The sequence below is a fragment of the Rhodamnia argentea genome, chromosome 6 (genome assembly GCF_020921035.1).
Source record: "Rhodamnia argentea isolate NSW1041297 chromosome 6, ASM2092103v1, whole genome shotgun sequence".
Taxonomy (NCBI): Eukaryota; Viridiplantae; Streptophyta; class Magnoliopsida; order Myrtales; family Myrtaceae; genus Rhodamnia; species Rhodamnia argentea.
The window spans coordinates 25,469,525-25,480,285 of NC_063155.1; the positions used below are offsets into that span (position 1 = coordinate 25,469,525).

Here is a 10,761-nt window from a genome sequence, read left to right on the forward strand (position 1 = left end):
AATCATGTGATCTTATTTGGAGTACAAGTCATTAATCGGAAAAGCTGATCATGGGTTTTTTTGTATTGGCCTTTTGGAAATCTCACGGATAAACTTCGTAATTAGGGGCCAATGAGGCGTTGGCTGAGTCGGTGAAATCCATGAACCTTAGACAATTATACTAATGAGGTCCTAGGTTCGAATCTCTCCGGTCGCGTCTTGGGGACTTAACCGGTAGCATTAACGTTCATATCCCCATCATCCCGAGGAATAGTCCATTACATATGAAAAATCTCGGTTATCAAAAGCAAACAAAGGCTTAATCCCGTGTCACGTCGACTCCTTTGGAATAACATGTGAAAAACGGAAGACGGGAAATCAATATCGCGAAGCCATCTCCCAAAAGATTTGATCCGCGAGAAGGGCAAAAGTCAAAAACCCACGTCCCCATCTCAGTCGAACTTGGAACGCCACAAACCCCCCTTCTCCTTTTGTCTCCCAGCCTCCTTCCAATCCCTAGTTTTAGTAAGCAACACGCGTAAGGCGGGCAGACGCACCAACGGTGGGAGAACGGAAAAATCTCAGAGATTGTGTTAAGATCCTGTCTGATCTGTTCACAGTTTCCAAGTGTGAAATTACAGTACGAATTGCATGTGGGTGAGACGAAAATGAATTTGGTGATGCCTTCTCGATCCCGCCGACTAGGAAACCGGGCTGCTCGTTTCCGAGTTCTTGATTTGACGGCGGCGGTCCTTCTCTTTGACCTCACCTCAACTCCCCCACTCCTCTTTCTATTCCAAACAGATCAATTCACCGACACCCATCTCGTGATTGACCCAACGTTGTTGTCCAAACACCGCGAGACAAACGATAGGGCCGTGAAAAGCACGGGCTTCTTCGATCTTGGAGATCTCACCGAAACCAGAAAAGAAAAGAAAAAGTTGGGATCTCGGAATCTCAGCGCCGTAAGTTGTGTCGTTCTCGAATTAAAGATAACTTCCGAGAAATAAATAATTAAAGAAGAGGCGGATACGAGATTTCTCTGAAAGCGAAAGAATCGGAAGATTTTGGATTTTCGTGTTGTTCTTTCACGATCTTGTCTGAGAAGAAAATGCGAGACATTGACGTTGACTCTGTGTTATTGCAATTACTCTCTTGACGGGCTATAAAACCGAAGGTCACCCAACGACCCAATCTAGTTTTTGCTCTGCTTCAGAGAGAAGAGTTCTCGAAGAGAAACCCAGAAGCAGAAGAAAGAAAGAGCACCAGTTTTGCTTAAGCCGGGGATCATTTCTACCTGCTGTTCTTCTTGCGTGACTGGTATGGCGAGGAACGGCGTCGGCGCGTGGCGGAGGAGGTCGACGGACCAGTTCGATGGTAGCCACTCGTCTCCGTGCGGTTCCGAGGAGGTCCACGTCCTCGCCGTCGATGACAACCTCGTCGATCAGAAAGTCATCGAGCGGTTATTCAAAATCCTTTCCTGTAAAGGTACCACTCGCGCACGAGTTTGATATGAACAGTGCCGTTTCCTTGAGCTCTTTTGAGAAAAAGCTGGTTCTGTTTTCATGGAATCTACAGTTACAGCAGTGGATAGTGGAATCAGAGCTCTTCAATTTCTTGGCCTGGATGAGGAGAAAACGGCTGGAAATCTTAATGTGAGCTTCAATTCCATTCATTTTCTTGTTAAAGATTCCAGCTACGAATCTTAGTACAGGTATACTGAACCGGAATTTCATGATTGCTCCTGTGTGCTCTGCTTCGAAACAGGGGTTGAAGGTGGATTTGATAATCACAGATTATTGTATGCCCGGAATGACTGGTTACGAGCTCCTCAAGAAAATCAAGGTAATTAAAACTGTTTTTTTTGTTCAATATTTCTTCGAAAAGTGGGCATCAAAGCTTCGGAAATTCCTCGAATGCATGCAAACCGCCTCCATTATGGGAGAATTGTTTGCTAAATGAGGAGTCGTGTGTTGTCGAGCAGGAATCCTCTGCTCTGAGGGATATTCCGGTGGTGATCATGTCGTCCGAGAACGTCTTGGCACGAATCGACAGGTACATCTTTCTTTTTTGTTTAGTTGTCTCGCCTTTTCTCAATCGTTATGATGATTTCACGCACCAAATTTCGAAATTTCGGTCAAAAAGCTCATATTTTTGGAGATTTAACATGCGAATGCAGGTGTATGGCGGAAGGTGCGGAGGATTTCATCGGGAAGCCAGTGAAACTGTCGGACGTGAAGCGGTTGAAGGATTTCATGACGAGAGACGTCGTGGATAGAGTGAGGAGCGACGGGGGAGGCACGACCCAGACGAGGACGCGGCAGGAGATCTTCAACGTCTCTTCATCCTCGTCTTCCGTCTTTTCCGCACCGTCATCGTCCTCCGGGCCGACCACGCCATCTCGGCCGCCGCCACTGTCGGTTTCTTCGTCCAAGCCGATGATTGAGGAGAGTCACCGACATTTGAATTGTATCGAAGAAGGAGACCAACAAGAATCTAGCGCAAAGTGTATTTTGGCTTGTTCCCAGAGATGAGCAGCTCGCAATTGCATTCGCAAATACCATCGAAAGAACTTAGCGTCATCAGAGAGGAAAGCTCTAAACCGAGGAGATTTCTCAGACCGAACATGCTCCGAAGCGAAGTCCTCGTGAATCGAAAGATTTTCCGGTGGAGGATGACGAAAACAGCAATCGAAAAATTGAGGAACGTGCATGGATTTCAAACATGGTCCGAGAATAATTACCTAGTTGGGGTAAAAAAAGTCCGAGCTTGGGTAGAGAGATTGCAATGGAAGATTCGAGCTCGAAAGAGAAACTGGAATGAAGGAAAAGACTCGAGCAAGAGGTTGGAATACCCGCTGTTCTTTGGTGTAAAAAAGGGATTTGATTCCCGAGGAGTCCTTTTGAACTTCATATGCATCCGACCAAAAAAAAAAAAAAAAAAAACTTCATATGCATAAATGAAATTCATTACTTCCATTTATCTTCCTTGCAAAATTTATTCCTCTGCGCTTTTTAAATTCTTGCGTTCATTTCTTCATTTATGGCACCGACACGGGGACACGTCATTTCTTAAAAAATAAAGAATTTTGACGTGTTGGGACACGTATATGAAATATATATTTTTATACATGCATGATAATTTATTATGTACTTCTTCTGCTAGAGATTCGCAATTATTTTTTTTTTTTTAGTTGGTTGGGTATATTAATTTTGGGGTGGTTGGGTATATGATTTAAGTATATATATATTTTTTTATAAATTTACATTTTGACCCCTAATACTTAAAATTGACCTTATGCGTGTCGAAATGGTGTGATGGGATGCTACACTGGCATGTGGCTAGCGTGTGTGAAGCGTTGACCATATGTGGATCGCATATCGGAGAGCGTCGGAGTGTCAAACACGATACGACATGAAAGCCCCTGAAGAGTCTCAATGCTTCATAATTATTCATCGTAGGATCCAAGCACTTTCCTGTCCAAAATCATCGTAGAGCTCGAGATTTAACCTTTTCAATCGGTTGTCTTTTAAAAAAAAAATCAGTTATCTTTTCGCCCTATATGCTTCGACTTTTACTAAGGGTGTGCATGGCAACACTCTCTACTAAGCATAAGTTTCTACTTCTGCTTTTGATTTCACGATTTTTCTTCTTTTGCTTTTGATTTTAATTCTTCGAGAGAAGTAATTTTTTTACTTCTTCAAGTAGCTCCAAAACTACTTTTAGAGCAAAAAAAAAAAAAAATACTCTAGAAGTAGAAAAATAAATTTGCATAACTAAATAGATTTTTACTCCGGAAATTGTATTACCAAACGAATATATTCTTTAAAAGCATTTTCTAGAGCAGAAATTCTACTCTAAAAATATTGTCATGCGCGCCCTAGTTGTGTTTGGTGGCTGAATAAAACTCCGGATAGAATAATTTTTATTCTATTCGATGTTTTGAGTGACACGAAATCTGGATATGATTGGACATAGCCCAGATATAGTCCGAACAAAAAAATCCCACCTAGGGATGGAATAGACCCAAATAAGATATGTGAAACATAAAAAATTAACACAAAAAAAATCACATTTGTTTCCTCATATCGCTCTTCCTCTCTTTTCCCAGCACCGTTGTCGTCAACTCTAATAACCGCTACTCCTCCCACCGGCAACGACCTTGAATTGCGATCGAGCAGGGCTGGAGATGCTCTCACCCATGCTGGACTGCTTCACTAGGAATCTATGATTTCATTGCAGTTTGCTTGGCGGTGACTTTGTAGTGGCAAGGTGGTTCTAGAGACTACTTAGCGTCCATAGGTGCTAGAGAAGATCGCAGTCATCTATTTCAAAGTGTAGACCCACCTTGGAATTCGCTGAGTAACTGAGCTTAATTTGATCTGCGTGCCGTCTCGGCAGAAGCTGTTAAGGCGGCCGTCAAAGCGGTATTGACACTCCTCAAAGGGGATGTATTCGCCGTAGAAGAGGAAGGCGTAGAAGGTGAGACCGACAGAGAACTCGAACTCGGGGGTGTCTTGAAGTAGCGAAGTCAGAGATATTGAATTGGTCGACGGCGGATGTCCTAGAAGGAGAGGGTGTCCTCGTCAACGTCCTCAAAATCATGGAAAAGAGGGGTGCTCAACGTGGACGGTGGATTGTAGAATGATGAATAACATTTAGATTTCCAAGATTTACTTTTCAATTTTAAACCTGCAAATCAAATAGTCATTTGAATAATATTTATTTGAATCCATGTTATATCCGAACGTCAACAAACATTGGACGCGATTTTCAAAATCACACCAAATCCTTATCCTATTCGATATTTTTCTATCCAACAAAAATGTCCAGACAACCAAACGCAGCCCAATAAGTTTAGAAAAGATCGGATATGATTGCTTGCTTGTCAGATGAACAAGAGAGATCCAAAGCCTCCCCCAACAAAATTCGATAGTACGAAAAAATAGCCGAAAAGATAATGCTCCACATCACGCTCACATATGTGAAAAGCAGATGCAAATCTTCCAAGAGATGATGGAAAAGACCCCCTTAACAATTTCAACCTTTCCTTTCCGCCCCTCATTCTAACTTCTTTTAACAGAAAAGGATGAAGAAAGAATCCGACTTTGGTGAGCTAATTTAGAAAAGCTTGTCAACTCACGAAGATCTTCTCCATGTTTTCGTATCCATCGGTTAAAAAGAAAAAATATGGCATCTCTTTTGGTCTGTACAGTTAAAGGGATGCATAACAATCATTCTATTTCTCTGTTTCTATTCCAAACCGATTCCAGAAATAGGTTTGGAACAAAAACTCGTTTGGTAACATAATTCTATTTTTCGATTTCTAAAGCAAAAATTTGTTCTAGAAATAGATTTAGAAGGGAAATAAGAAACAAAAAATTTTAGCTTATTGGAGAAACAGAAATCAGAAATAATAACCTCTCACTTTTTCTCAAATACTCGCCGTCGCCGACCACCACCTCCCGCCACCCGCCATTGCCCCCCTCCTCACCATCGGCCTCCGCTAACCATCGCCCACCGCCACTCTCCGTCGGCCACCACTAACCATCGCCCACCTTCGCCGCCACCAACCACCGCCATTGATTTCCAATCGATGCTGCCCACCATTACCCCTGACCTCACCGCCGACCACCACCACCCGCCGCCTACCTCTGTTGGCCGCCGCCACCCACAACCGTAACCACTGCCGTCGCCAACCACCGTCCTTTGTCACCCGCCTCTAGCCACCTCCGACCACCACCAGCCTTCGCCCTCCGCTTCACCGCCTGCCGTCACCACCCACCACCATCGGCCATTGTCTGCCGCCAACCACCGCCCACCACCAACCTCTGCCGCCCACCACCACCCTCCGCTGGTCGCCGCAACCATCGCCGGCCGCACAGGACCACTACCGACCTCCACTAGCCGTCGCAACCTTGTCGGAGTAAAAAATAAATAATAATTTTTTTATTTTTAAATAGAAAATAATAATTCCTAGAAACAGAAATTTTTAACTATTGTCAAACGAATTTCTATTCCAGGATCAGAAATTTTATGCCGGTATCAAACGCATTTTTTTGCTAAAAAAACTCATACAGAAATAGAAATAAAAAAAAAAGTTCTAGCAAGAAATCTATTTCTGGAATACAATAGTTATCATGCACCCCCTTAATCCAGTTGGTCTGTTATACATCCAACTCTCACCTAGACCTCACGCATCACATCATGCACGTAGATTAAATAACTAAACCAAATCTTGGGCCCCTTAAGAAAAAATAAAGTTATACGATAAAATAATTCTCAAACCTTACGTCGTCGTGATAAAATAGACCACCTTGAGACCAAGCAGGTGAACCGGATCCTGCGTATCTTTCTCCCCGGTCGGAGAGGGCCCCTCCACCAGATTTGAATCGGGGTTAATTCGATAATCATGGGCAAGTCAACGGGACAATATAAATTGGTGGGGTAGGGACATCGCCAGAGAGAGAATTGGGTTTTCTTTATATTAGTCTTTGGTTGAGTAAATTGGGGGTGAGCTGTAATCGATCAGTCGGTTTAGCTTTGCTTTTCATGGATTAAGAAAGTCAACGCATTGTTTAAATTAGAACACAAGCGACGAGAGATCTTCTGCTGGGAAGCTTGTGATGTGGCGGAATAAGATTTGGTGGAACTGTTCAATCGGTTGTGCATCGCATTCCTCGAGAGATAATGAAATGTAATGAGGCATATATAATAAGGGCAGGCCAAAATGCATGCACCTCTCCAAACTTGAAGGCTTGAAATTTGGCAGTCTTCCAAAACTTCACTTGGTTTGGTGAGGGCCTCGATGAAGGCCGATGATCGGCCAGAGGCAAAGGTTGGTCATGCTTGCTCTTGCCGAATCTGGCAAGGCTCACTCTCACCAAATCAGCGAGATTGACCTCGCCAAGCCACAATTGGCCGGAAGGGCTAAATTTGTAAATTGCGGAAAAGTTTAGGACTAAACTAGTAAATCATCAAAATATTTATTACTAATTAGCACAATAGAAAGGTCTTGAAAAACTTAGGATGAAATTGATAGCCGTAAAATAGTTTTGAGATTTTTCGGACAATTTTCCCATCTTTGGACTCCAAAACCCCGCCGAAATAAAAAATATGATCTAAATCACGACACGAGTTATGTGTTCAAGCTCTTGTGTTTCTAGGGGGAACTTCCTTCAGATTATTTTGTCTTTCGCATACCATTTGTTCGATTCAGTGAAAATGATTACGTATAAAGTAAATTTTAGCTAATGCTGCGCAGTATGGTCAAGCTTCTAGTGACGGGTTCCCATGATTAATCAATCTGGTCACAAAATTCTCGGATGGTAATAAATCCAATGCCTCTCTCTCTTTTTCTCTCCGCCTACCCCACTCTTTAGCCTCGGGAGCCCTTTTTTTGGGCCTCCCCCAGCAGAGCGGCCGCCGTGGCAACAGTGAAATCTTCGCCGTCGCACCCGAAACCTTGACCCAGTGTCGTGGATGGATTACAGCAATTCGTGTTTTCTTGAAAAATCGAATGTATTTTGTGTCAAATTCCTGTTGGTCGCATGGCATTCGAGTTGACCTTAATCCTTTTTTGTCTTTCTTATTTCTAAGATATGCATCTTTGCAGAGAGTACGAATAATCGAATCCCGTATTTGTGATACTAACGTCCTCACCCCTCAAATTTCTGTATCAACGGGGATTGCATGTTAAGGGATTGCACGACAACGATTCTACTTATATTTCCCGGAATAAAAAAAGGAAAAGAAACATGTTTGCTAATGTAAATGGTTTTGATTCTGTTTGTAGAAACAATTTTGGAGAAAAATCAAGAATAAAAAAACATTGATTTGAAAAAAAGAATCACTTTTCAGAATTTTTTTTTTTTTTTTGGCGTTTCAAATGCAGGGCTTGAATAGACTAAGAACACGTATAATTAACATCCCTATTTAAGTTATGTATTATAATCGACCTATTCATTGTAACCACATTCAATAATAGATTATTGTACCTAGGGTATTCGGATCCAGGGTGGGTAGGTTTCAATCATAGAACATGGAAACTATCCTGTTATAACTAGTTCTTAGTTTTTGAAACCTGGAACCTATCTATTTTTTCTAGAACCATTTTTAGAAGTTACCTTATTTTTTTCGATCCAGTTTCAGGGTCTGCCTAAAAACCTTTTTTTTTCTTTTCCCTTTTTGATTTCATTTAATACAACAAAATAATATGAGCAATAAAACGGTTCAAAGTAAAAGATGATCAACATAAATCCTTATTCACCAAAAACGTGGTCACGTACAGCTATAAACGATGAAAAGTTCAAGCACGTAGCCACATACAATTGTTAACAATAAAAAATTCAAACACGTAATATGAAACATAAATTATAAAACTCTATTTCCAATTCATCAAAAAATAAAATTTTAAACTCTATTATCCATTCATCCCAAAATGCGACAAAGAATGGAGAAGAAATAAATGAGGTGAGATAGAGTCAGACTCAACTTAGAGAAATTACATTTTTTACTGTAGCTACGAAATGGTTCCAAAATCTGTTTGGTTCTTGGGTGGGTCTCCACTTAGAATCGAAAATCAGACTTGTTTAAATCGGTTCCAAAAATTTAGAATAAGGAATTGGATCTATTCACGTTAGAACCGAGAATCGGATTTAATTTTTGGGCGATTCGGTCTAGTTTCCGATTCTACTCAGTCCGGTTGCACGCCCATAATTATACCATACTAAAATTACTAACGAGAGCCTAAAATCTATTTGGACAAGTGAGAATCAAAAGATAATTAACTAAATTAATCTAAAAGTACACACTAACCCAACATGATATGGCTCATTTATTAAGCTTAAAATAACTGATTATGATGGAAAAAATGGACAAAATAATACGAAAAAATATTATATGCAATATGTTATGTACGAGAATCAATATGAATTAATCTTTAATTAATTTGAAATGTACGATGAAATTTCTTAAAGTAACTACGTAATTATTTGACTTAAACGATAAAAATTGGAAAGAGAAATTATTTTCGGCAATAGAAATTTTGTGCAGTCACCAAATACGTTTTTATTTTAGGAGTAAAAATTTTGTATAATCATTAAATACGTTTTAATTCTCTAAAATTTATTAAAAGAATAGAATTAAAAAAGAAAATCAAATCTAATCTGGCTGCAATGTAAGCCTGTATCGACCCATGATTCTTTCAAAAAAAATAGTAAAATTAGACTGAGTCGCGAGTTACGACGCGACGTTTTAACTCTTAGCGGAAAATCAATCTCGGGAGGACCGTTCGAGCGATCTCCCAAAGATTTGATCCAACCCACATCCGAAGAAAGAGGGGATGCCATGGGCCCCACCTCCAGATTGCCCTCCCTCCCTCCCTCCTTTTGTCCTTTTGCCTCCTTTCCCAACCCCAAAAATTCAATAACATGGAACCCGATTTTTCAGACATTTTCCTCCCTTAGTTTTAATCATCCGTGCCACCAAGTTTTGTTTTGTTTTGTTTTTTTAATAAAAGCCTAAATATTTTACTGTTTTCTAGGTGGGGGTGAAAACTATTTTATAAATTTTTCTACAAAAAAAATTTATCGCATGAAGCGTTGCTAAAGTTATCCGATCCGATCGTCATTTCCAGATTCAATTCCTTTTTGGTACAACTGCTCGAGATCGCTTTGCAAAGAGATAATCTCTCGTGATCGTTTAGATTCGGGATCAGCATCTCTTCCCCGTCCGACCGGTCCGGAGAGACTGACTTGAAGTGAGTTTTTGCTAAAAAAAAAAATAATTGAAAATATCTTTGGATTCTCAAAGCAGCCACTCTTTGCTCTCGCTCAAAGTTTAAGGATGTCTCGGGAAATTCTTTCAGACGAGTCCTGAATCGGGTGCGTGGAGCTAACTCCCGATCACGACATCCAAAAAGTCAAAACTGGTTTTTTTTTTCTTTTTAAATTTTGCGAACGACTCTGACTAAGAATTTTTATAATGTCCATGCGCTTTATTAAAACCAACATAAAAAATAGCCGACAGTAATCATTTCAAAGGTTTGTTGGTCCTCAGTCCTCACCTTCTTTTCGTTTTCGTTTTTATGTGAAGTCTTGTTAATAAAAGTTGTAAGCACATCTATCAAGGCTCCATTTATGTCAGATATTTTGTTTAAATTAATTACATATATTGCTTGATATAATCAATTAATGAAAAAAAAAGTATTCTCATTATGCACAATAATTTGTGTTCATAATTTATTTGATTGATAAAAATAATTTTCGTTCATTATTTTTTGTAAGCAACATAAGCTATCATTTTTAGGAAAATGCATTTAAAATTATTAAAAGCTATTTTTTTTACATCAAAATTTCAAAATATGCCCGTTATGATATATTTACCCTAAAGATTTTTTGTCACCTTGAAATTTTTCTTGTAACTTAAGAAATTCCAAACTTACATGTGTATGAACATTCACCTTCCGTCAGATGATTTTTCGGTCAAAATAACAATATTTTTGTTTCACTCGTGTCAATAACGTTTGCTTTCGGGCAGTCATATACATAATATTAAGGGTGCTCATTGATAGAACTTTGATAGAGTGTAAAAATATATGAGACATGTAAAAATTTAAAATTTTTTGTGTCGCCAAAAAAAAAAAGAAGGAAAAACACAGTAAACGTAATTTGAGATTTTTTATTTTATGATTTTTGCCCTAAAAAAAGCAACTCCTTTTGCCCGTTTGAAAAGCTTTGGGCAAATGGCAAAAGAATGAGAGAGAGAGAGAGAGAAGGAGAT

At 39.9% G+C, this 10,761-nt stretch overlaps 1 protein-coding gene across 1 annotated transcript; it reads left to right on the forward strand.

The window, feature by feature from the left end:
- The first annotated feature begins 1,165 nt into the window (after positions 1-1,165).
- Positions 1,166-2,707, forward strand: LOC115727775 (two-component response regulator ARR17-like). The gene is made up of 5 exons (XM_030658053.2): positions 1,166-1,467; positions 1,558-1,634; positions 1,747-1,824; positions 1,964-2,034; positions 2,159-2,707. Exons 1-5 carry the CDS (start codon positions 1,302-1,304, stop codon positions 2,511-2,513), a joined length of 747 nt encoding a protein of 248 aa, XP_030513913.1. The 5' UTR covers positions 1,166-1,301; the 3' UTR covers positions 2,514-2,707.
- Positions 2,708-10,761: the final 8,054 nt, after the last annotated feature.

Bases quoted from the DNA above. Each gene is read 5' to 3' on its own strand.
- LOC115727775 (XM_030658053.2), top strand. From the start codon at position 1,302: ATGGCGAGGAACGGCGTCGGCGCGTGGCGGAGGAGGTCGACGGACCAG. The intron at 1,468-1,557 runs GTACCACTCGCG...TGGAATCTACAG, and splicing joins CAAAATCCTTTCCTGTAAAG to TTACAGCAGTGGATAGTGGA. The intron at 2,035-2,158 runs GTACATCTTTCT...ATGCGAATGCAG, and splicing joins GTCTTGGCACGAATCGACAG to GTGTATGGCGGAAGGTGCGG.